Source organism: Hyperolius riggenbachi, chromosome 5, assembly GCF_040937935.1.
Source record: "Hyperolius riggenbachi isolate aHypRig1 chromosome 5, aHypRig1.pri, whole genome shotgun sequence".
Lineage (NCBI taxonomy): Eukaryota > Metazoa > Chordata > Amphibia > Anura > Hyperoliidae > Hyperolius > Hyperolius riggenbachi.
In genome coordinates, this window is record NC_090650.1 from 375,355,354 (window position 1) to 375,381,773 (window position 26,420).

Sequence of the window (26,420 nt, forward strand, 5' to 3'; positions counted from 1 at the left end):
AGCGTGCGGAATGACTGCAAGGGAGAAGAACTAAAGGGACTGGAAGAAGCCCCAGGTAAGTAACTGGACATTTTCCTTTAACAGTTATTGTCCTTTAAAATTCTAGCTACCCTTCTGCTAATGTGACAATGAAACTAGCAGCTTTTTCTATATACATGGGTGGTCCCAGAGTGGAAAAGAGGATTTCTGGGCCACATTAGACATCCCTCTTACACCATCCATGTATATAGGTAGCATGGAAAAAATCTTGATAGTCTCATTTTCAAATCTACAGATTGCACCTGGCGGCTGGTTGTAATGTGACACTGTCACTCACACAGGATATTGCTGGCTGTGGCTGTAAATGGGGCAGGGTGTCTCTCAGTAATCACTCTGTGCCTCTGTCTGCCCTTGCCATGGGTGAGTCTGGCCATATGTACACTGGCTGTCTTCCCCCCCCCCCCCCCCCTTTCAAACTGCAACTCCCTCACACCAGTGACACTCACTTCGTGCATCAATCAGGGCTGCGGGAGGCAGTGGCAGGACTGGAGAATTGTGGGGTCAAAGGGTCAAACATCATACAGTTCTGTCTGGCGGGGGTTGAGTTAGAGGCCCCCCTCCTCCATTAGTAGTAGCCAGCGAGATTACACACATACGGGCTGCTGCTGGGACCAGTACAGGGAGAGGAGGAGAGCGTCTGGCTGGATATGCCACAAACATCAGAGCTGTACGTTATCTGAGTACAAGGAGAAGAGGAGGACAGCGTCTGCAGGACCTTCCGAGAGCCGCACTTTCTTCTCTTCAGAGCTCATACGAGCTGCGTGACATTTCCTGCATTCCCCGCCCCTCCACACAACTGCCGGGAGCTGAGAAGGAGGGCGGAGATAGCGTCTCTGAGTGACAGCGGCTGGCTCTGATCACTAATAAATGCACAGAACTGGGATAATTTACCCGGGCGCTCAGAGGAGATCAGCCGGGCGGCGCGCCCTGGTAAATGGCTCTGGGGAGAACACTGTTTTCTGCTGTTATGATTTGGAGTTATAACATACCTAAGGAGCACTGGCCCTTTAATAGTCAGTGCCAAACAGTTGCATGCTGGGGGTTCATTTTATCTATAATATATTCCTCCTCTTCCATTTATTTCTCTGCCAAGTTGCCTATCTGAAACACGATCCTCTGCTCACTTGTGTTTACAAGCAAGGCTGAGGGGACTCAGCAATTGGAGGAGAAAAGAAAAAAAGTAAAGGGCAGAAATTACATCAGGATTTAGCCTAAACTGTGGGTAAAAGACATGTTTCCCACCAGGAACAGAATTCTCTTCATTTACTATATAAAATTCACTGAAATCAAAACGTGAACAGTACAATAGATGTGTTATGTAAGTAGATCAAGTATTTATCTACTTATATATGGCTAATCCTACTGCTTTAAAGTGGGTGTTACTAACTGCAGTCCCCATATGGGGAAATGTCTGTGCTCTACAAGATTGACTCTTTATCCTTGTCATGGTCATTCAGCAGGGGATGCTGCATAATGTGGGGAATGCTGCCTAACTGGAGTGGAGGATGCTGGCTAATAGGGGTCACTGATTTAATTAGCAGGGGGTGCTGCCTGACAGGGAGTCGATGGTTATTTTAAGCAGTTAATGCTGCCTACTATGGGAGGGGGGGCTATTCAGTTATTGACTCCTTGGAGGGGTGATTTTGCCTAATAAGCATCACTAGCTACTTGGGAGGGGCGGGCTACTGTCATTTTGGTAGTTTTTGCTGAAGGGTGCCTTGAATATAATTTCAAAGCCATCAAGGTGCCCTTACCCAAAAACATTTGGGAACCTGGTCTAGTGCCAAGCATGGTCTATTTGCAGACTAAAGAGCCTGCAGCCAGGAATGGCCGCCAGCTCCTGAATCATGCCTCTGTCTAGAACAGGAAGGAAGTTGAATGGTAGCTCAGCCACACACCCCTTCGACATTCTGATTGGCAGAGGAGGTGTATGATAGCTCAGCCACGTTTTGAATGGCACTCCCCGTCCCCCGGCAAAGCTCACAATCTACAGTCCAATTTTGAGGTGAAGCCTGTTAACCTATCAGCATGTGGGATAAAACCAGAGGAAATTTTCAAGTGCACAGGAGAAGCATACAAACTCAATATCTTGGGTAGTATCTTAACCCTAGAGCCTAATACTGCAAATTGTTAACCAGAACTATTTTGCAGTAGGCAGAAATTTGATTCCATCCATGCCCAAGGAAAGGTTATGCAATACATAATAAAGTACACAGTCTGGGTGTGCTTCTTAGGGCTGGTGCACACCAAGAGCGCTTCTGAGCGCTTTGAAAAGTGCTTGGCTAGTACTGAAACACTATGAGGGTATTCACAGCAGTGTTTTTTCTAAAATTGCAAATGCTCTGCATTTAGCTTTTGGGAGCAATTTAGCTTGAATGAATGAGCAAAAACGCTCATTCAAAAATTGCTCTGAAAATCGCTTTACAAAATCGTTATTGCAAATCGCTAAGTGCTAGCAATAGCAATTTTGGTGTGCACTTGTCCTTATTGAGTGTCGGCTGGAGCTCAGATAATTTATAGATGAATGTGTATATCACTCCATTGTGTCATTCTGAAATCCACTACTCAATCAAATGTGAATTTGCCATTTGTTATGGGTTCAGGGCAGGCATGGGCAAACTTGGCCCTCCAGCTGTTAAGGAACTACAAGTTCCACAATGCATTTGCCTTTGAGTCATGACTGTGGCTGTCAGACTCCTGCAATGCATTGTGGGACTTGTAGTTCCTCAACAGCTGGAGGGCCAAGTTTGCCCATGCCTGGTTTAGGGTCCTACAACCCAACATGGTGACCTAGAGCTGATTTTTGTTTTTTTGCACTTTTACCAGCTAAATTTCAGTCAGTAGTAGACCTATTAGGGAGTGACTCTAGACAACTAGGTTGCTGAGTTTAGTACTCTGTTTGAAATGTTTATTTATTTATTTTTTTCATCTACTTGTCGTACTAAACTTTAATAAGTAACATCTACATCAAAGCTATACATTATTTATCTGTAAAGCCCTAGCAGACTCCTCTCTTAATTCTTTCATTGTTTGCTTGGAGCATTTCTTGCCGGAACAGGTCACCCTGGCCCAGCCCACCCCCTCCCTGTGCTGGGAAGGGATTCATTTTGTGGCCAATTCTGCAGGTAAAGCTTATTTGCAGTGTTGGTCACAGAGTTAATCTCATGGAAGCATAGGGTGGAGCTGAAGAGTGAGCGCTGGTCACTAACTGGTAACTTCCACTTTGCTGCCAACTCAAAGCCTTCCAGAGAAACCTCTAGTCTAGGCCATAGAACTGTACCAAACTATATGAAAATTGAGTGAGGAATGGCATAGTCCATTATTCATTTGTGCTAGCAATGAAAAATCTTGGAGGGTAAGCTTATGACTTTAATAATGTTTGTTTGTATACATGTCTGTGGTGGTTGCTGATAATGGTACATCCCTGTCTTCCTAGGTTGGAGCCAATTTCTCAGCAATGACATGGAAGTAAAAAAAATTCATAGGCAAATTTCTACATCCAGCAAGACCCATTTGTCGCTTTGTACCCGAAAAGGGCAAGTATTGAGAGCTTTTCCATGTTAAAGCTATTTATTACTGTTTAGCGACTATAGTACCGATGCCCTTTATTATTTATGCCCTGAAAACTGTTTTTCAGTCATGTTTCTGTTGTCCTAAAGGGGGTCTCCAGCCCGGCCCCTTGTAAAGGCTGGATGGAGGGAAGTGTAATGGTATATGTCTGAATGTCTGACTTGGGCCGGAATGCGTATGGTGAGTGGGAGCGGAATGCTCTGGTGGTCCGGCTGGAGCCCGGGGCAGATGTGTTACCACTATAGACTATAGTGTGAACCTCTACTATATATAAAATAGATGTTCTCTGTGTCAGTAATGTGTTTGTAATGAGCGGTGAATGGATAAAAATTTCCATTTTCAGTTCAAGTGGGAACACAGCCTTATCCGAAGCGATTTCCCCAACAAAAAGGTAGAAGCCTTAGAAGAGAGTAACTTCTGGATCCCCCTGAGGCTTCCCAGGTACTTCCCACCCATTCCTCTTCCCAATCCCAGTTTTTTTTAACACTAGTGAGTTGAAAAGCTAATGCAATGCTATGGGGGATTTTTATAAAATCACATCGCTCTAGTGGGATCCCACCCATAGCATTACATTAGCAAGAGCTTTTAAAATCACAATTAGAAAAAGCTCTTGCGGGTTGAACCAGCGCTAAATTTTGTTTGTGTGTGTGTAGGTGTAGTGTTAATTTGCCCAAGAATAGTGGTAGATTGTAGTAGATTGCTGCTGGGGGGCACTGTACCCACTGATACCCACTGGTGCAAACTGTAACATTTAACCATTTCAGCCTGCGGGGATTTTTCACCTTATGCATCAGAGCAATTTTCACCTCCCATTCATTTGCTAATAACTTTATCACTACTTATCACAATTTATTGATCTATATCTTGTTTTTACCGCCACTAATTAGGCTTTGGGTGGTACATTTTTGCTAAAAAAAATTTTTTTAAATGCATTTTAACAGGATGAATAAGAAAACAATGGAAAAAATCATTATTTCTCAGTTTTCATCCATTATAGCTTTAAAATAATCCACGCTACCATAATTAAAACCTATGTATTTTATTTGCCCGTTTGTCTCGGTTATGACACCATTTAAATTTTGTCCCTATCACAATGTATGATGCAAATATTTTATTTAGAAATAAAGGTGCATTTTTTTCCATTTTGCGTCCACAATTTACAAGCTTAAAATTTAAAAAAATTCGTAGTATACCCCCTTCAAATGCATATTTGAAAAGTTCAGACCCTTAGGTAACTATTTGTGTTTTTTTTTTTTCCATTAAAATTTTTTATTTGGGTAATAGTTTGGTGTGGGAAATAAATAGTTCCTTTTTAATGTTATATGTGTAAATTGTAATGTAAAAAAATGTAGATGTAGTTTTACTATTTGGCCACAAGATGGCCACCTTGAGTTTTCGTTTTTTTTTCCCTCCTTGTGCTTCTTGCTAAGCGGAAGCACAAGAGGGATGCGGAAATGTTTACGTGCAGAAAGACTGACGCCTCTTGTAAGAGCGCTTCGGTTTTTCTGCTGGGGACACGGATCGGTGATCGGGAACCATGTTCCCGTTCACTGATCCCAGGGCTACCGGGGGACACCACGGGGTAGCGCGCCGAAGCGTGGCACCGCAGCAGAGCAGCCGCCCGGACGTGAGCTTCACGTCTGGGTGGCATAAATGGTTAAAATACACGTGTGATAAGGTGTATGCTTGTCCCATACACACATTACTTATTTCATATGACGCTGTTACTTATAGTAGCCATTCATAGTCCCATAGGTTCACGTTTGCCACATGCAGATACGAAACCACATGGCATTTTGAGTACCACCTGTCGCCACAACCGATGGTATTCCATCTGTGATGGGGGGTGGGGGGGGGTTCATGGCTTACCAGCCTCACCTCTCGTGCTGGTTTGCCATTTCCTCATTTTAAATACAAACTCCATAAGCAGAATGATGAATAGCAGAAAACGTAACAGTTACACCTTTTTTGTACCATGATAGGTTGCAGTTATAGTGAGTGATATTACAGAATTTGTGTAACTAAAGTTTCAGGTCTGTTTTCTCTGCAGCTCCCCTTCTTATGGTTAATTTTCGGGCTGAATGTAAGGATTGCTATAAGGAAGACTTCATGGAGCACTACAATCTGGTATGTCACTGTATTCTGTCGGCCATTAAGTAACATAGACTACATTACTACATTGTAAAATAAGATCTCACATCTAGGCAAGATAACGCTCCTTTAGCCACAACAAAGTAGCCACTTGGAACAGTTTTTTTTTTTTTTTTTTTTTTTTTAGCGATGTATCTTTTCTGGCATAGGATATTAGCACAGGGTTTGTAAGTAACCAATACAGTTTTTAAGCTGCTGTTTTAGTTAAACCTCCTTCCTAACCTTACAAAGTGTACCTGAGACCAAAGAAGTGTCTGTTTTATACTTACCTGGGACTTCCTCCAGCCCCCTTGAGGCCGCTCGATCCCTCGCCATCTCCCTGGACTGCTCCTGTCCCCCACTGGACAGCACGATACTCTGGGGAGAGTTCTGCTTTTGTCGCGCGTGCACGGCCCGCCACCTGTGTGCCCCAGTCGCGCTCCTGTGGTTGGGAGTGTTCTGCGCAATAACTACTGCGCAGGACGCTCCTGGGAGTGGGCGTGGTCGGGCCACACATGCGCATCAAAGTGCTACTCGGCCAGAGTATGGAGCCCTCCAGCGGAGGAAAGGAGCGGCCCGGGGAGACGATGAGAGGCGGAGCAGCCTCAAGGGGACTGGTGGAATCCCCAGGTAAGTAAAAAAACCTTGGACTTCTTTTGTCTCAGGTACACTTTAAGGTTAGGAAGGGGGTTTCACTACAGGGCATTGCTTAATGCTACCTGACAACACTGCCTAGTGTGCTCTTAGTCTTTATGAACTGAGGTGATCTAGTTTAAAAAAAAAAAAAATACCCTTCTGCAATGTATCGGTTCCCTTTGCCTGGTTATAATTTTCCCCTGTACATCTCTAAGGCCCTGTTCACATTAGCGCTAATAACGGTCCATACTAGGAATCAGAACGGATGTGATTGGATCCAGTGTTAACCTATGGATCCATTCACATCCGCCCATTCAAATAGATCAGTTCCACACGATCCGCTGAACGGACCGAACGGTTTCCTCCTGCAGCAATTTTTCCGGACCGCTTAGCCCAGCAGAACGGAAACAAATCCTGAAGCACTACATTGGGGGCAATGAGAAAATGGAACGTTTCTTCACACTAGTGAAGAAACGGACCGTTCTATCCAGCAAAATCCAATTTGCTGATGGGGGTCTTTAGGGGTGTGAGAGGTAACTGAGCGGAAGGCAAACACATTGAAATCAGTCCCGATCGACAGGTGATCAGATCCATTTTCACAGATCTGTTTGCCGCTTAATGCAAATGTGAGCCGGGCCTTATCCATGTGCAAATATTTTTACAAATAGGAGGAACATGCTGGTATCTTAACCAGTATAGAGCTGCTTTAACCACTTGAGGACCACAGTCTTTTCGCCCCTCAAGGACCAGAGCCTTTTTTTCCATTCAGACCACTGCAGCTTTCACGGTTTATTGCTCGGTCATACAACCTACCACCTAAATGAATTTTACCTCCTTTTCTTGTCACTAATACAGCTTTCTTTTGGTGCTATTTGATTGCTGCTGCGAGTTTTACTTTTTATTATAATCATCAAAAAAGACATGAATTTTGTCAAAAAAATGACTTTTTTTTAACTTTGTGCTGACATTTTTCAAATAAAGTAAAATTTCCTATACATTTGAGCGCCAAAGTTATTCTGCTACATGTCTTTGATTAAAAAAAAACAACCATTCAGTGTATATTTATTGGATTGGGTAAAAGTTATAGCGTTTACAAACTATGGTGCCAAAAGTGAATTTTCCCATTTTCAAGCATCTCTGACTTTTCTGCGCACCTGTCAGGTTTCATGAGGTGCTAAAATTCCAGGATAGTATAAATACCCCCCAAATGACTTCATTTTGGAAAGAAGACATCCCAAAGTATTCAGTGAGAGGCATGGTGAGTTCATAGATTTTATTTTTTGTCACAAGTTAGCAGAAAATGACACTTTGTGACAAAAAAAAGTTTCCATTTCTTCTAACTTGCGACAAAAAAAAATGAAATCTGCCACGGACTCACTATGCTCCTCTCTGAATACCTTGAAGTGTCTACTTTCCAAAATGGGGTCATTTGTGGGGTGTGTTCACTGTCCTGGCATTTTGGGGGGTGCCTAATTGTAAGCACCCCTGTAAAGCCTAAAGATGCTCATTGGACTTTGGGCCCCTTAGCGCAGTTAGGCTGTAAAAAAGTGCCACACATGTGGTATTGCCGTACTCAGGAGAAGTAGTATAATGTGTTTTGGGGTGTATTTTTACTCATACCCATGCTGGGTGGGAGAAATATCTCCGTAAATGACAATTTTTTTTTTTTATTTTTTTTTTTTACACACAATTGTCTATTTATAGAGATATTTCTCCCACTCAGCATGGGTATGTGTAAAAATACACCCCAAAACACATTATACTACTTCTCCTGAGTACGGCGATACCACATGTGTGGCACTTTTTTGCACCCTAACTGCGCTAAGGGGCCCAAAGTTCAATGAGTACCTTTAGGATTTCACAGGTCATTTTGAGAAATTTCGTTTCAAGACTACTCCTCACGGTTTAGGGCCCCTAAAATGCCAGGGCAGTATAGGAACCCCACAAATGACCCCATTTTAGAAAGAAGACACCCCAAGGTATTCCGTTAGGGGTATGGTGAGTTCATAGATTTTATTTTGTGTCACAAGTTAGTGAAAAATGACACTTTGTGAAAAAAACAATAATCCAATTTCCGCTAACTTTTGACAAAAAAAAAAATCTTCTAAGAACTCATCATACACCCAACAGAATACCTTGGGGTGTCTTTTTTTCTAAAATGGGGTCACTTGTGGGGTTCCTATACTGCCCTGGCATTTTACGGGCCCAAAACAGTGAGTAATCTGGAAACCAAATTTCTCAAAATGACTGTTCAGGGGTATAAGCATCTGCAAATTTTGATGACAGGTGGTCTATGAGGGGGCAAATTTTGTGGAACCGGTCATAAGCAGGGTGGCCTCTTAGATGACAGGTTGTATTGGGCCTGATCTGATGGATAGGAGTGCTAGGGGGGTGACAGGAGGTGATTGATGGGTGTCTCAGGGGGTGGTTAGAGGGGAAAATAGATGCAATCAATGCACTGGGGAGGTGATCGGAAGGGGGTCTGAGGGTTTGGCCGAGTGATCAAGAGCCCACATGGGGCAAATTAGGGCCTGATCTGATGGGTAGGTGTGCTAGGGGGTGACAGGTGGTGACAGGAGGTGATTGATGGGTGTCTCAAGGTGTGATTAGAGGGGGGAAATAGATGCAAGCAATGCACTGGCGAGGTGATCAGGGCTGGGGTCTGAGGGCATTCTAAGGGTGTAGGCGGGTGATTGGGTGCCCTAGGGGCAGATAGGGGTCTAATCTGATGGGTATCAGTGACAGGGGCTGATTGATGGGTGATCAGTGGGTGATTAGATGGCAGAACAGATGTAAACAATGCACTTTGGAGGTGATCTGAGGGTAGGTCTGGGGCAATCTGATGGTGGGGGTGGGTGATCAGATTGCCCGCAAGGGGCAGGTTAGGGGCTAAATGATGGGTGGCAGTGACAGGGGGTGATTGATGGATGATTGATAGGTGATTGACAGGTGATCAGTGGGTTATTGCAGGGAAGAACAGATGTAAATATTGCACTGGCGAATTGATAAGGGGGGGTCTGAGGGCAATCTGAGTGTGTGGGGCGGGTGATTAGGTGCCCGCAAGGGGCAGATTAGGGTCTATTCTGATGGGTAACAGTGACAGGTGGTGATAGGGGGTGATTGATGGGTAATTAGTGGGTGTTTAGAGTAGAGAACAGATGTAAACACTGCACTTGGGAGCCGATCTGATGTCGGATCTGCGGGCGATCTATTGGTGTGGGTGGGTGATCAGATTGCCCGCAAGGGGCAGGTTAGGGGCTGATTGATGGGTGGCAGTGACAGGGGGTGATTGATGGGTGATTGGCAGGTGATCAGGGAGGATAGATGGGGGGTGGGCAGGGGGGGTCTGAGGGGTGCTGTGGGCGATCAGAGGGAAAGGGGGGGCAGGATCAGTGTGCTTGATGCAGACTAGGGTGGCTGCAGCCTGCCCTGGTGGTCCCTCGGACACTGGGACCACCAGGGCAGGAGGCAGCCAGTATAATAGGCTTTGTATACATTACAAAGCCTATTATACTCATTACATGCGGCGATCCGGGTGCTTGTAACCCGCCGGCGCCTCCGAACGGCCGGCGGCTTACAGCGTGAGGGGGGCGGAGCCAGTCGCCGGCGGCTGATCGCGTCACGAATGACGCGATCGCTGCGTAACCACGCCTGCCTCCGCCGATGGAACGTATTGCGGTCGCTTAGGCCCAGTCTTTGCCGCCGCCCATCGGCGGGGGGGCGGTCGGCAAGTGGTTAAAGCATAATGAAACCCAGCATTTCTACTTTGCTCTAATAGATTATTTACAGCATATTGTATACAACCAGCATTTTTTTTTTTTTTTTTTTTTTTTTTTTTTTTTTTTTTACACCTAGAACTGCATTCAAAGGGTTAACACAGGCTCTAGGCCAGGCATGAGCAAACTTGGCCCTCCAGCTGTTAAGGAACTACAAATCCCACAATGCATTTGCCTTTATGAGTCATGACTGTGGCTGTCAGGCTCCTGAAATGCATTGTGGGACTTGTAGTTTCTCAACAGCTGGAGGGCCAAGTTTGCCCATGCCTGCTCTAGGCTCTTCCAGCAGAGCTTGCCGCTTTAGATAATGTTATCTTGTGTTTAATTGTATCAAGTGAGAAATGTAAACAAAGCCTTATCTCACACTGCCGGGTCCCCTGAACAAAGTCAGACAAGCATAAATGCTTTCTGATTAAGTTAGAGGATGAATAAAGCAGTTATAAATAAAATGCAAAGTCAGCTCTCAGAGTAAGATAAGTGTACTTTAGGAATGTATAATTTCTAAATGAATAGTTATGCACAAAAGCAAATATGCTAACCGTATGGCATATAAAAAGTAGGAAAACCTGTTTTTATTGAATATCATGTCAGGGTTTTATACCGCTTTAATGTATTGACAATTTTTCTTCTTGTACTAGTGGTGCTCATTCAATGAGATGATGAATCCCAAACCGGAAGCAATCCCAGAGAAAAAGCTGAAAGCAGGTAAATGCCAGATGTCTGCTGCTCTGTGCTGACATTTGCTTTACATTCCTCTTTGCTTTGTACAACCTGAAGAGCTGACCTGTCATTCTTCAGCTTTGGAAAACATGAAGAAAATTGTTAGCTTTCATTGGAAGCAGCGATTCTCTGTCTTCTGCGAATGAGCTGGTATACCACCCAAGTGTTGAAGGAAGTATTTACTGAAGGAGATGTGATGTAAAGCGGTGTCCTGGTCAAGTGCACAGAAGTTCCTATTTTACCTTTTTCTCTACAGCAGCACTGGGCACTGAGGTTTTGTTTGTGGGCATGTCTGACTGCCGGTGGGAGAAGCAAACCTCTTTAAAGGAAACCTAAACCGAAAAAAAGTTTCTTACCTGGAGCTTCACTTACCTGGAGCCTGTACGTGTTAATGTCCACGATAGCTTCCTACACCAGCGGGAATGCATAAAAAGGTACGCATCGTGGCCGGCGGACTCCCAGTCGGCAAAAACGAAACTAGCTGGCAGCGGGGGACCGGAAGAGCCATGAGTGACTGCGAGGGCACAGGATGGCTGCATGGGGCTGGTAGAAGCTCCCGGTAAGTGAAACTTTTTTTTTTCCGGTTTAGGTTTCCTTTTTAAAGAGGTTTGCTTCTCCCGCCGGCAGTCAGACATGCCCACAAGCAAAACCTGAGTGCCCACACAATCCAGGGCTGTGGAGTCGGAGTCGTGGAGTCCGGCAATTTTGGGTGCCTGGAGTCGGAGTCGGGAAAAAAAGCACCGACTCCTAATGAATTTGTAACTGTAATTAAACTAGAAAATATGATAAAATGTTCTATTTCTCAGATAATAGTCATTAAAAATAATGTATATACAGTAATAGCTGTACTTAGTCCACAAAAATGAAATAAACCAATCAAAATTAGTTACTTGTGCTGCTTCAATAAAGCAGTCCCCGTATTTTTAAGGTCAGATATACATATCTGATTGTGACTGTATATATGATGTGTACACAGGAATCTCTTATATATACTAAATAACATCTATGCTGTAAGAATAAATCCTGATGTGTAGCTGTGTAACTAATAGAGATGGTCAACGAGATGGAAATAATTCTGCATTGATGCTGATTTATGCAAATATATGCACTCCCTTTCCTGATGAAATCAAATAATTTGATATGTTGTTAAAATTTGGTTTGGTGACTACAAATTAAAGGGTAACTGAGACGGATGAAAAGTAAAGTTTTATACATACCTGGGGCTTCCTCCAGCCCCCTTCAGGCTAATCAGTCCCTCGCTGTCCTCCACCACCCGGATCTTCTGCTATGAGTCCTGGTAATTCAGTCAGTCAGCACTGTCCGGCTGCATGCCGCTCCCACAGCCAGGAACATTCTGCACCTGCGCAATAGTGCTGCACAGGTGTAGTATGCTCCTGGCGGCGGAGTGGTGCATGCGCACTACGCCCGACTGGCTCAAGTACCTGGACTCATTGCAGAAGATCCAGGTGGTGGAGGAGGACAACGAGGGACTGATTATCCTGAAGGCGGCTGGAGGAAGCCCCAGGTATGTATAAAACTTTTAATTTCATCTGTCTAAGGTTTACTTTGTTACACAGTAGTACTATACTCTACATATGCACTCCCCACAGAGCTGCAGGGAATCCACTGAGAATGCTGTGCACATTGAACACAGAGGTGTTGTCTGTTTACAATCTCCTCCTTCCCCTGCAGAGTACCTGCACATCATTCTTACATGTACCCACACTTACATTGCCTAGGGCCTGATAGATGTTCTTTGTTCCGGTTTGTACCTTTTACAAGTACTCTTACCAAGGACTAGTTTTAGTCTAAAGGGAATAAATATAGTAGTCTACATATCCTTCTCACTTCAGTTGTCTTGTAAAATTCCTAAGCGTTGGCAGTTAAGAGACGAATTTCATGTTACATACTTTTAATCAACAAAATTGTAATATGCAAATTAGAGGAGTCGGAGTCGTGGAGTCGGAGGAATCCTAAACTGAGGAGTCGGAGTCGGTGGATTTTTGGACCGACTCCACAGCCCTGACACAATCTCTCTCTGAATCCTCAAGTGCACCTTTACAATTTATTTCATACATGCCACAGTATTGTGTATCCTCATTAATCAGAACCATTGCTCATCCTATGAGACCTCTTGTCCTCTAGCTTGGTCACCTCCTCTCACTTCTGCATCCAGGACTTTTCACAAGCAACACCTCTCCTTTGAAATGCTCTCCCCCAGCCTGTCCTCCATGCTCCAAGCCTGGAAACCTTCAAACATACTCTCAAAACACACCTGTTTGGACAAACCTATAATTTACTATAAGTAGCTTTGGAGGTTCATTGCCTCATCTGCTCCCGTGTCTCCTTCCCTAGTGTCTCCAACCCAGTGAACCCACTACCCTCTCTAGATCACACATGTCAAACTCCGGCCCGTGGGCCAAACCTGGCCCTCAGAGCCATTAGATTTGGCCTTCAAATGGCTTCCCCGCTTTGCATTATGTTTGGCCTACTCTACACCACCAGGGAAGCTATACTGGAGGTAAAGCCCTAGATCACTAGGGGGAAGCCATATGGGTGGGGTAGGGTGAAAGCATTAAACCCTAGTGAACTGTATAGGAGAGGGTGGGGGCCTCTAGACACCAGATAACTGTATAGGAGTTGGAGGGGGGCCATTTGACACAAAATAATTTAATAATGGAGGAAGGTGGCCAGTAGACATTGAGGTTGGCCCGTGTCTAGGTCCCAGTGTACAATTTTGGCCCACTTTGTATTTTAGTTTGACACCCCTGCTCTAGATTGTAAGCTTGCAAGGTCAGGGACCTCCTTCTAGTGTTACTTACTCTGCTGTAATTTAGCATTTGAACATGTACCAGTGTTGGAGATTTCTCAAACCACACATCAGCTATGTATGCCTGTGTGTTTGTATAGCTGGATGTTGTGCAGTATTTTATTCCTCACATGAATCTATGCTCTCCCGTTTTTTTTCTTTGTTTTTTTTTTTCTTTTTTTTTTTTTTTTTTTGGTGCTATGTACAGCGCTATAGAAGACATTGGAGCTATATAAATAACAAAATAAGGTACTTAAGTATTATACAATCTATCAAATTTGACTGCCTAGTATTTTTTATTATGTTTACTCCCGTTTGGAACTCTACATGCGGTTTGAAAGCCAAGAGTCTTGCTTTTTGCACTATTTTCCCTGCGTCAGTATGCTGCATCATTCCTGAGTTAGGGGGTGTTGAATGAGGGTTGTCCACTCCCTTTTGAAGTGATATTCCCCACTTTTAATGGAATCATTAAAGGGAATATAAACTGAGAAGGATATGGACTTTTCCTTTTTAAATACCAGTTGTCTGACTCTCCTGCTGATCCTGTGTCTCTAATACATTTTTAGCCACAGCCCCTGAACAAGCATGCAGATCAGGTGCTCTGACTGAAGTCAGGCTGGAGATTAGCTGCATGCTTGTTTCAGGTATGTGATTCAGGCACTACTGCAGCCAAAGAGATCAGCAGGACTGACAACTGGAATTGTTTAAAAGGAAACATCCATATCCATTTGTTAAGGTTCCTTTTAAACCCTTGCCTGCATGCTGGACACTTGCCTGCACTTGGATAGTGGATATTGCACACCAGGACCCTCACCCGCTCACTGAGCTGTGCGCTGGAAACTTATGTTGTCAGGTTAGTGCTTCTGGCAGCCGGATGCAGTGGGCACCCTTGGTTCAGCACCCCGTGACTCAGCAAAGCACATTGCACCAACATGGGGTATAGTGCAAATGAAAGCCAAGATTCACGCCTTTCCAACAAGGCCCGTTCCCCATTTTTGGATTGATCGCATAGCACCTTAACATTTCCACCCTCAGTGTAGGTAGGTAGCCAAGTATAGGTGCCTGTGTATAGGGTAGCCAGTATAGTTGCCCCCAGTATAGGTAGCCAGTATAGTTGACCCATTATAGGTAGTTTAGTTGCACCCAGTATCGGTAGTATACCTGCACCCAGTATAGGTATTTAGTATAGTTGCCCCAGTGTAGTTAGTATAGTTACTCACAGTATAGAAAGTTGATATAGTTTCCCCCAGTATAGGGTGTATAGTGGCCCTAGTATAGATAGCTAGTATAGTTACCCCAGTATAGGTAATTAGTATAGTTGCCCCAGTATTGGTTTGCGAGATAGCCTGGCCTCCCTCCTTGGCCACCACTTACCTTCTTGAATGAAGCGGCGGAAGCTTCCTGCAGCAGGACAGGCTCACTGGGTCCCCCTCACCTGTCCTGCTTGTAGAGCTCAGATCTGTGGGACCCGCTGCGGCTACGTAGATCTGAGGTGTAGAAGCAGGACAAACGAGGGGGACCCAGTGAGCCTGTCCTGCTGCAGGAGGCGGGCGTTGCTTGCCTCAAGAAGGTAAGCGGCGGCCGTGAAGGGAGGGTGGCCGGGGAACAGCGGCGACCGGGAGCGAGGGGGGGGGGTGGGCTGCATGACTCCACCTGAGGAAGCGGCGTCATGAGCAGGATGGCCCTGCTTTCCAATGATATGTAGGTTTCCAAACCGTAGTAAATATCTTTCAAATGGGGCAGTCAAAATCAGCAGATGGTATATTATGCAAGTACCAAAAATCACAATGTTACCGCAGTGTTGTCCCCATGTACACCTGTGGTGTGGACAAGTAATTGGGTTCCATTTTAAAAAAGCATAAATGTAGAGAGTTAAGCCTGTTAAAAAAACACAAACAAAACAAAAATGATCAGTCACTACTGTGCTTCCTATTCCAGGCCGGATTACTTACTCCAGAGACTTTCTCCTTCAATTATCGGGATTGTCTGCATCCAAACAGAAGCCCAAATATTAGCCAGACCACCCTGTTGTTCTTTAACATCCAGTAAGTGTTCCTTCATTTTCACTGACAAGGATTTACATTTTTCTGTGGTGTGCATCAAACTTGTGACATGGGGCAGGAAACCTCTGCCTGTGTTGCTGCGGCAACACAGATGGGAGTGGCCAGAGCCTCAGCGTTGATTTTGAAAAACAATCGCCAGGGGTCATCTCCAAATGGGAAGGGTGAAGCAATCACCTGCTTGGAAGGATGGCGTCAGAGTAGGTAATCATTTTTATTTAAATCTGGCACACGCCAATCCATCTTCAAAGGATACCAGATGTGAAATTACTAACAGAAATAGGGGGAAAAGGCATATACTCTTATCTGTCCTGATGCCTGTCACTGCCTCTGTTCTCCTCCTCCCCCCCCCCCCCCCCCCCGCATTATGCCTAAAAGCCCTCTGGGACCCTCTTTCAGGTCGCCGGATTTGGGCTTTACTGCGCAGGCGCTGACCGGGCTGTGCGCGTCCTACAGCTAGCATCCATGCCCAGGAGCGCTCTGCGCATGCATGTCAGTACGTCATGCGCATGGCATACCCATGCGCAGAGCGCTATTGGGCACGGATGTGTGCTGTAGGACGTGCACGGCCTGCTCTGTAAAGCCCGACAACCCGGGAGAGGGTCTCTGGGGCTTTTGGGCATAATGCGGGGGGCAGAGAGGAGAATGGGGCAGCGACAGGCATAAGGACAGGTAAGGGTATATGCCTGCTCCCCCATTTCTGTTACTAATTTCACATATCCTTTAAAACTGCTTGTCATGGCAGGACTCTTAAGTTTGAATGAGGTTTAAGTTAAATGTATATTTCATTCTACTCTCAGTACACTCTAACTTGGACAGCACTGAAATGGTAATGTTTTGTGCACATGAATGAATTCCCCTGCCTGGCATTGCTATCAATGTACATAGCACCAGCTGTGATATAATTACAATTTGTTTTTATGCTGACATGCAAATGTTGCAAGATAAAGCATATAAACCTATGATGTGGTGATTACGGTTTTCCTTAAAAGCCTGAATGTAAAAACCTATGTTGAATGCTATACAAGCTTACAGCTGCCAACCTGGGTCATTTGCTATTCAGCAACATGAGTGAAAGTAGAAGCCTCTTTTCATTAATGTTCTTCCAGAATGGTTTATTTATCTCCTCTTTTTCCCTGGTCTGTTTCATCCTCTGGGTCTTGCTTTACATCTATGACAAATAGCTGCTATTTTACCTCCATTTTGAAACTGTTGGTAAGAAAACAAACCTCATTTTAATGGTGTAGGCAACCTGCTTTGTGAACTAGTGTTCATTATCAAGTATTTACATAAGGCATTACATTTCCCCATGCATTAACCTTTTGTCAATTAACATTTGAAAAAACTTTAATTTTTTTTTATTTAACATTTTTGTTTTAATGCATGTAATAATGCTTTGTGAATTGAACCCATACTCTACACAGTTGCAGGATGCACCATTGTTTGTTTTTCTGAGGTTAAAGGGAACCTGTGATTAGAAGCATCTCAGGTACCATATTTACCAGGGGCTTCCTTAAAGGGAACCAGAGACGAAGCCCCCTCATGTATTTTACCATATATATCAGTAAGAACATTAGAGAAAACACTTACCATGCTGTCTGTTTCGTCCTCACTGCTAAAAGTGTCTGTTATTAGCAGTCACAAGAATCCCAGACTGAGCAATTAAATCTGGCTTTGCTGGGAATGATTATTGCTGAGTCATTATAGCAAAGCCACAAGGGGGCAGGCTTGGGCTTGAAATAACACCACAGAAGTCAGACTCAGCTATAATCTTTCTGTAGCAAAGCTAGACGGAGCAGCCTGACTTCTCAGTCGGGGGTTCTTATCAGATGTGATAAGAGTCAGATTACACAGAGAACAATGAAACAAAGGGCAGATTAGGTGTTTACTGTCATGTTCCCACTGATTTATAAGGTAAAATACAAGAGGGTGCTTCATCTCTGGTTCTCTTTAAAGAGACACTTCAGCCAGGAATAAAAAAATCCGTTTTACTTTCCTGAGCCTTCTACCATCCCCCGTGTCCTTGCAGTCAATCACAGAGCCTCCGGTTCCCTGCTGCCAGCTAGTTTCGTTTTCGATGACCGACCTGGCCACGCATATTTTTCTTCACATTCCCGTCCGCAATAGATTCCTGCACCTGTGCAGGATGCTATTGAGGATGGGAACATGAAGGATACGGGTGGCGAGGCCTGTGCAGGTGCAGAAACCACGTTGACTCCCTGTCGGGGCCTGTCAGAGAAAACAAAACTAGCTGGCGGTGGGGGACCGGAGACTCTGTGAGTGACTTTGAGGGCACAGGACAGCTGCAGGAGGCTGGTAGAAATCCCAGGCAAGTAAAACTGTTTTTTTTTTTTGTTTGTTTTTTTATTCCTGGCTTAAGTGTCCCTTTAAGGCCCTCTCTGTCTCTGTGGGTGTCTCCTATCACCCACAATGCTGACCGAAGGCCTGGCTGAGTCGTGCTTTGTCGCGCATGCGTAACCTGCCAGGTGTGCTCCCCAGTTGTGCTTTCATCCTCGGGAGCGTTCTGCGCAGGAATGCTCCCAGGGACAGGAGCGCATCAGACTGGGCAGGTGCGACGAAGTGCGGCCTGGTTCACACTGCAAGTGCTTTTCTAAGGGCTAGTGACTTAAAAAAGCTCTTGCTAGTGCAATGCTATGGGAGATTTTTATAAAACCACATCGCTTAAAGCGGAATATAACCCAGCATTTCAACTTTGCTCTAAAACATTATTTACAGCATATTATATGCAACCAGCATTTTTTTTTTTTTTTTACTAGGCCAGCATTCGAATGGGTTACACACAGAGCTTTAAAGTTCCGTGCAGAGAAATGCTGCCCAAGTTAGACAATGATACATTTAAGTAAACACAAGATAACAAGTGAGGAATGTGACACACTCTGACTGTGCAGGAGCTGGTGGACAGTCAGTGTCACATTCCTCACTTGTTATCTTGTGTTTACTTAAATGTATCATCGTCTAACTTCGGCTGCGGGCAGCATTTCTCTGCACGGAACTTTAAAGCTCTGTGTGTAACCCTTCGAATGCTGGTCTAGTAAAAAAAAAAATGCTGGTTACATATCTGCTGTAAATGTTTTTTAGAGCAAAGTTGAAATGCTGGGTTATATTCCACTTTAAGTGAGAACACACACATAGCATTACAGTAGCAAGAGCTTTTAAAATCACAAGCACTTAGAAAAAGCTCTTGCAGCGTGAACCAGCTCTAAGGCCTCATTTTCACTTAGTGCGCTTTTGTCCGCTTCTGTTCGCTTTTTATCAGCACATCAATGTTACAGATTGATATATGTTGCTGAAAAGCGGACAGAAACACACGGATGGAAACGAGGCCTGAGGCCTCGTTCGCATCATGTGTGCTTCCGTGCGCATTTGGAAGCACGCATGATGTGGTATCTGAAGTAAAATATAAACATATAAACAGTCCAATTCTATTTAAAACTATGCTATGTTTTTTTTTTTTGTTTTTTTTTTTTTTTTTGTGTGTTTGTTCCTTTTTTTTCCTCAGGGTTAAGCCTCTTTCACATTGTCAAATGCAGATGCACTGCTGTGCATTTTGCTGCTGATCCCATTTACTACAGTGAATGGGTCAGCACTCTGATGTTCCTGGATGGCGCAAACCATAAACGTTGGCAAAATGCGCACATTAATGCCTATAGTGTGAACGAGGACTAAGGGTTGAAGTATACCTAAAGCGAGATAAAACCAGGGGGAAAAAGGGACTTGCCTCAGTGGAAGGAAGCTTTTGGATCTTCCTACGCTCCTCCGCTCCAGCGCTGGGGCGCTTTTTGAAATATTCAACATGCCCGTGGTCGCACTGTGCAGGCATGGGCCATACTTTGCGGCTGAGAAGTGCAGCCACTTTCATACACCGATGGGAGTGGGCCATCTTTTCTCTCTCTGCATGAGTGGCTCTGTGCTACTGTGCAGGTACTAACACAATGGGTAACTGCGCAGTGTGGCCATGCTCATACACTGAGGGGAAGAGGGTCCCAGGTGACAGTGGAGGATCGGTGAAGTTTCTGGAGCACCCCAATGCTTCCTTCTACCGTGGTATCTAACTTTTTTCAGGCTTCAGGTTTACTTTGAGTGCAGAGAAATTGCCATTTGGAGCTCATTCCCAAACTTTTAAAGAAAATTTGTAAACTCAAAAAGTTCCCCTGGGGGGTACTCGCCTCTGGTGGGGGAAGCCTCAGGATCCTAATGACGCTTCCCACGCCGTCCTCTGTCCCTCGGGGGCCTCGCTGCAGCCCTCCGTCCAGCGGCGATGTAAATATTTACCACCAAGCGCTGTGGCGGCTTTTGGCTCCGAAATAGGCGTAAATACCCGATCGCTGTTGGGTCTGCTCTACTGCGCAGACGCAAGTCTCCGGCGCCTGCGCAGTAGAGCGGACCCGACTGAGATCTGGTATTTCCGTCTACTTCGGAGCCGAAAGCCGCCCCCGCTGGAGCCTGCAAAGGTAAATATTGAAATAAGTCGGGTCTGTCGGGCGGCTGTTCGGAGGGCTGCAGCGAGACCCCCGTGGGACAGAGGACGGTGTGGGAAGCCTCATTAGGATCCTGAGGCTTCCCCCACCTGAGGTGAGTACCCCCCCAGGGGAACTTCTTGAGTTTACAGTGTCTCTTTAAGGTTGTAAAACTGTGTGGCAGGGAACAGAAAGCTCAGTAGCTCAAGATTTCTGTATGGGAGCTGAAAAACATTGGATAGATTTTAATATTTTAATTTACAAAAATAAGACTAAGATTCAATAAAAGCCCTATTTAGCGGTAGGATACAGTTTTCTCACAAGTTTATTTTCACTTCAGAAAATTTTACCAGCGGCGATGTAAATGTTTTTTCAGCTCAAACTTTAGGGTCCGTTTCCAGTAGCGTGGAAACCGGGCCAAATCCGAAGTTTCCCGGCAGGCAAATTGCACGGGGAAGCTCTGCCTTAGGAAATGACGACGCCCAAAATTGCTTACTCTAGCAATTCGGCCAACATTGCCATCAGTTGTCGTGCGGGAGGCAGTGAATCCCATAGCCATGCATGGCACGGCTTCTACTGCGTACACCAGGAAGTGCCACGGCTAGTGGAAACCTGGTCTTATAGAGAAAAGCACTGATGAGTATCAGCCAATCTGAATGTCAGTATGCATGTTGAATTATTGTGGCTCTGTACAGTTAATAAGCTGACATAATTGCATTCCAGCGGTTCTGGAGGTGTGGCTAGCTTTTAGGGACAACAAAGGATAATTTGCATATTCAGTAGTGAGTGATGCATTGCTCACTCCAACCTGAATTTTATCGCAAATACCTTCTGTTTTAAGAAGGCAATTTTTAGTTTTGCATAGCATTTTAGTAAGGAGGCTTTGGTCTTTCAGCCCCTTACAAACCCCCAGGAGTTCTGGTTCACCATGAGCTGGCTGGGTAGTCTGTAACTTTACAGAGCAATCAAACCCCACCTAGTGCTTGAATGGAGATGGTCCCTCTATTTCAGAGTGCATTACTAGTTTTCCTGGCATTACATTGGTATACTTTTTGCCCTTCTGATACCTTCCATACCTGTTCCATCTGCCACACATGACCTTTGTGCATTGGAAAGATTTTAAAAGGAAATTAAAACTTTCATGAAAAAACATGATATAACCTATATGTGCTTGTACATGTATATGAGTGAAATCGCCGCCAGGAGACTTGGGCACAGGATACAGAAGTCCTGGCTGCGTTATTTACTATTCCCCCTCCAGGTCCACGTGGATGGGGGGGGAATGTAATTTGGCTTCCAGCTATTGCTGGCGGCCGAATTAGTGTTATAAAAGTAACTTCAGCTCTGTCTTCTGACGGCGCCGAAGTTGCTCACTGTGCGTGAGCACAACTGTGCGTGAGCAATTCCTATTACGGTCTAAAGGGGCGCAGGCTGCCCCCAAATCTGCACTGGATTTGACAGGCTTGTTGGACAGAATCTCTGCATGTCACTGTATAGCAGCAGGTATGATTTGTCAAGCATAGGAGATCAAACAAAGGGCCTGATGCAGTAAAGTTGCCGGGTGCAGGGAGCGCACAACAATTGGGCGGTAACCTATTAGTGCCACGTGTGTTACCACAGCAACTAGTTTGCTGCATCAGGATCATAATCTTACAACCCTGACCTCCGTCGCCCTGTGAACACCACACCCTGATTCCATTTTTATACTCTGCGGTGCTCTTCCGCTAAACTCACTTACTGATTTCTCTGCAGGTGCTGCGGTCCAGCTACCTCCCACAGCCGTATCGCATGTCTCTCTCCACAACAAACCAGGTAAGAGAGTGCTGCCAGGTTTCTGGAATTCCTTACACTGTAGACTACAAAATTAGGAAGGATGTATAAATGTATTAACTGGCTATAGTATTGGAACACTTGAAAGAAATGGAAATGCCCTGCACTGCTAGGCCGCTGACTTATCAAATGCAACAAGCATATATTGGCAAAACATGCCTGAGTGTTATTTGTATCGGTGGAAAGCGGTGAAACTTGGGGGACATAGTTGGCTAGCCGAGTGCTAGCTTAAAGAAAACCTGAACTGAAAATTAAAAGTCAAAATAAGCATACACAAGTCATACTTACCTCCTGTGTAGTCTACTCCTCAGTGACTTTCTCCTGTCCCGCGTCCTGTTTGTTCACTGTGATCAAGGGAATTCTCAGTCCTCCATTTTGAAAATGGCCATTACCCCATAACAGCTTTCTGGTCAGCACACAGTTAAACTGTAACATCGCCCACTTGAGCCATAGGGAAACATAGACATTACTTGGCACATCAGTTCTCCTTTCAGCTATAACTGACAGCAACTGATATGTAACTGACAGCAACTGATATATTTCAGTTCTGACAAAATATTGTCAGAACTGGAAGGGATCACTGTCAGAAGAAAATGGTGAGCTTCTGAGAGGAACGGATGGCAAGGTAACTTTGTAATGTTCATTTGAAGTTACCTCATGTGTTTATTTTAAATATTTTTACTCAGTACAGGTTCTCTTTATGCATATACAGCACATTTTATTTAAAAAAAATCCTCCCCGGGCCATGTTATCCTCTGCGGCAGCTAGCCCGAGCTTAGCTTGGGCTTACCGCCAGGGAGGTTATAGTACTCTCTCAAGAAAATGTTAAAATTTTAAAATGCATGTAAACATATGCAAATAAGAAGTACGTTTCTCAGAGTAAAATGAGCCATAAATTACTTTTCTCCTATGTTGCTGTCACTTACAGTAAGTAGTAGAAATCTGACATTACCGACAGATTTTGGACTAGCCCATCTTCTCATGTGGGGTTCTCAGGGTTTTCTTTATTTTTTTTAAATGCACTTAGTGAATGGCAGTTGCTCTGTCCAAGTGCCAAAAAAGTGTGCAGGGAGGCTGGCCAACATCTTTATATACATTTTTTTTTTTCAGGGAGTGTCTTTATAAAAAATAAAGGCCATGCTAAGAATCCCCCATGAAGAGGGGATTAAGCCAGAGGACTAAGCCAGAACCTGTTGGTAAAGTCAGATTTCTACTACCTACTGTAAGTGACAGCAACATAGGAGAAAAGTAATTTATGGCTCTTTTTACTCTGGAAGAAATGTACTTCTTATTTGTATTTGTTTTCAGTTTTAAGATTTTCGCGACCGTTCCTCTTTAAGGAAGGAGTACACATGAAGGGCTACCCCCCCCATTCCGTTTGTGACTAAGGTCATAGTAGTGTCAAATCCACTATCCTTTCATACTTTGAACTAATTTTGCATAGGCTCCCCTCTGCTGCCAGAACAACTCTGTTCCCTTCTAGGAAAGTTCCCTGTGGTATCTGACATAAGATCCTTTGGCTAGGTTAGCATTAAACATGAATGCTTACTTATTATTCCTGTTACATAGTGAGCTACAAGGGAACAGCAGAAAAAAAAACATGGGGGTTCAGTGGGCGGCGTATGGTGGATGCTACTTGCAGCATGTTTTTCGTCTCCCATCTATGTACAATGCGGCCCTACTGTGCAATAAGTACAGCTGGTGCAGTACCACAAAGCCGCTCATGTACGGAGGAATAAGCCACACAGAGGCTCTGTGCTACTACGCAGGGTATACTTGTGCATGCACAGTGCAACTGCGCTCATACATGGATGGGAATGCAGCTGTGAAAGACCATTATGGATCGTCTTCTCCCCATTCTGGAACGTCTACTCTAATCCTGTTCTATAAGGTTTCCTCTCCTGTTCCCTATTCTGGAAGGACACAACTATCCTGCTCTTGTTCTCCCAAGATTAACCACTTGAGGACCACAGTGGTAAACCCCCCTAAAGACCAGGCTATTATTTTCATAATTGGCCACTGCAGCTTTAAGGCCAAGCTGCAAGGCCGCACAACAAAGCACACTAGTGATTTCCCCCCCAACAGAGCTCTCTGTTGGTGGGGTCTGATCGCCGATGTTTTTTTTTTTTTTTTTTTTAATCTATTATTCAATCCCCTCCCTCCTCCCCCCCCCCCCCCCCCCCCCCAGCCAATCCTGGCGATCGGCTGTCATAGGCTTCTGCCTATGTGAGCCGATCGCTCCCAAATGCCCCAGGGCTACAGCCGTGTCACACGGCTGTCCCCAGTACAGCGCTGCTGCTGATCACAGCGCTGTACATGTAACTAGACGGTGGTTACGCCGTCGTACAGTCTCCCGAGCGGCAATTACCGCTCGGAGACTGGAGGGACGGAGCTCCGCCCCCCCCCCCCCCCAAGCAGAAGATGCGCCCCAGGACTTGATGCCAATTGGCGTTAGGCGATCCTGGGGCTGCCGCCGTGGCCACGCCCATCGTTGTTAGGCAGTCCCCAGATAGTTCTTGATTGAGGCCCAGTGCACACCAAAAACCTCTAGCAGATCCGCAAAACGCTAGATTTTTGAAGCAATTTTCAGAGCGATTCTAGGCATGTTTAGAGAGGTATTCTAAACATGCCTAGCATTTTTGGGAAGCGTTTTTGTGTAGCAGATTTCATAAATTGTTACAGTAAAGCTGTTACTGAACAGCTTCTGTAACAAAAACGCTTGGAAAACCACTCTGATCTAGCGTTTTTCAGAGCGGTTTCAGCATTTCCTATACATTGAGGCAAAAGCCGCATCTGCAAACTGCAAAAAATGCTGCAGGAGCCACGTTTGTGGTTTGCTAAAAACCTCAAACCGCTGGTGTGCACCATCCCATAGAGATACATTAGCCAAGCAGTTTCACAGGCGGCAGCGGTTTTGAAAACGCTACCAAAAACGCTTGGTGTGCACCAGGCCTCAGCCTGTATTCTCTTGAAATGATTGCAGTCCTCATCACACTCCATGGAAATTGACATACAGTTTAGCTGTGCAAATGTTCCTGTCAGATCATGCTTTGCACATATGTTCATGGCTTAAAACTTTGGTTGCAATAAGAAACATTTTATTTATTTTTTTCTGAAATTTCTCTTGCAGCTGCCTGAGCTATGCGAGACTGGCAACCTCTCAGCAGCCAATGCTCCTGCATGAAATGCCAGTATGGATACCTGGATAAACTGGATCATACATATAAAAAAGGAACAAAATATTATTTGGTCAGCTTAATTCTGGTTTCTAATAAACCAAAGTACTCTTCTTTAATGTGACTGAAGATTTTTCTTTGTCATGTGTTCAGTGCTATCATTATAGTACTGAACACTTTTTATTTTTTACGTGTACTGTATATAGTTGTGTATATAGTTGTTTGTATAGTTGTTTTACAATTGTGTACATTTTTATTTGTGGACAGACTGACATAAAGGATGGCGATACCAGTAATTCTTCACATGACTACTTCTGTTTTGAAAGTTGCACGCGTCTGCATGGACTTCTTCTAGTCCTGAAGTTTTGCCCCTGTTCTATTTCTTGACTTTTGTAACCCACAGAATGAGCTATAGGCTCAGTTCGGGTCTAGGATTTCTCAGTCAGACCAAAATGTAATCCTTTATGAATGTAAGGTTAATTGCATACAAATTCATGTAAATTAACTTCATTGATATGCATGGAAAAATCAGAATGCAAAAACTCACCTGCAAAATGCAAAAAAAAAACAAAATTGGATGTCAAACGTTCTGAAAATCGCAACCAATGTGGAGGGTTTACATTCTCAACTTTGGGTCACATAAGTAATGGTGCTACTTTTGTGGCCACATGCTGACCTGCAGAACTTTTTAGAGAAACCTTGCTATTAACTAAGTAAGCATTTCAATTTGCTGCATAATAGTAAAAACTTGAGCGTTATTAATGAATGAAACCTCACTCTGAAATATTAAGAATATGCACCAACTTTCATATTACAGCAGGAAGGTTACAGGGGGTTCTCATTTTTACTCAGATGTGATATACAACAATCTACCACTGTAGGCCATGGGTAGTGCTGGGAATACTGGAGTATGGGGAGATAGCCGGGAGTTCAGGTGTGGTGATGTGTCTCTCAATGAAGAATATATAGTGCTGTACTGGATTTATAACAATTGACTGGGTTTTTGGTGCATTACAGAGAGTCTCTGAGATTTGCTTTCTAGGAAAATGTGGTGATGGGCTCTCACTTAATAGTGCTGTAGGATTTGCAAAGCTTTGGTGCAATGCGGAGATGGGGTGATGGTGTTTTTACATATAGTGCTGTAATATTCACTGAGTTGTGGTGCATTATGGAGGGTCTTTGGGATGTGGTGATGG

General features: G+C 44.5%; 1 protein-coding gene across 3 annotated transcripts in view; it reads left to right on the forward strand.

Moving 5' to 3' along the window:
* The window catches only part of LOC137519021 (uncharacterized protein C8orf88-like), a 170,016-nt gene extending 144,673 nt beyond the window's left edge, over positions 1-25,343 (forward strand). The window contains exons 2-5 of one of the 3 annotated variants that reach the window (XM_068237600.1): positions 5,660-5,736; positions 15,619-15,725; positions 21,971-22,030; positions 25,179-25,343. In XM_068237600.1, the coding sequence (XP_068093701.1) occupies positions 5,660-5,736; positions 15,619-15,725; positions 21,971-22,030; positions 25,179-25,257 (323 nt within the window). In that variant the 3' untranslated portion in view covers positions 25,258-25,343. Of the gene's footprint in view, positions 1-5,659; positions 5,737-10,789; positions 10,857-15,618; positions 15,726-21,970; positions 22,031-25,178 lie in introns of all 3 variants that reach the window. The other 2 variants (XM_068237602.1, XM_068237601.1) reach the window with 2 other exon arrangements.
* The last annotated feature ends 1,077 nt before the right edge of the window (positions 25,344-26,420 follow it).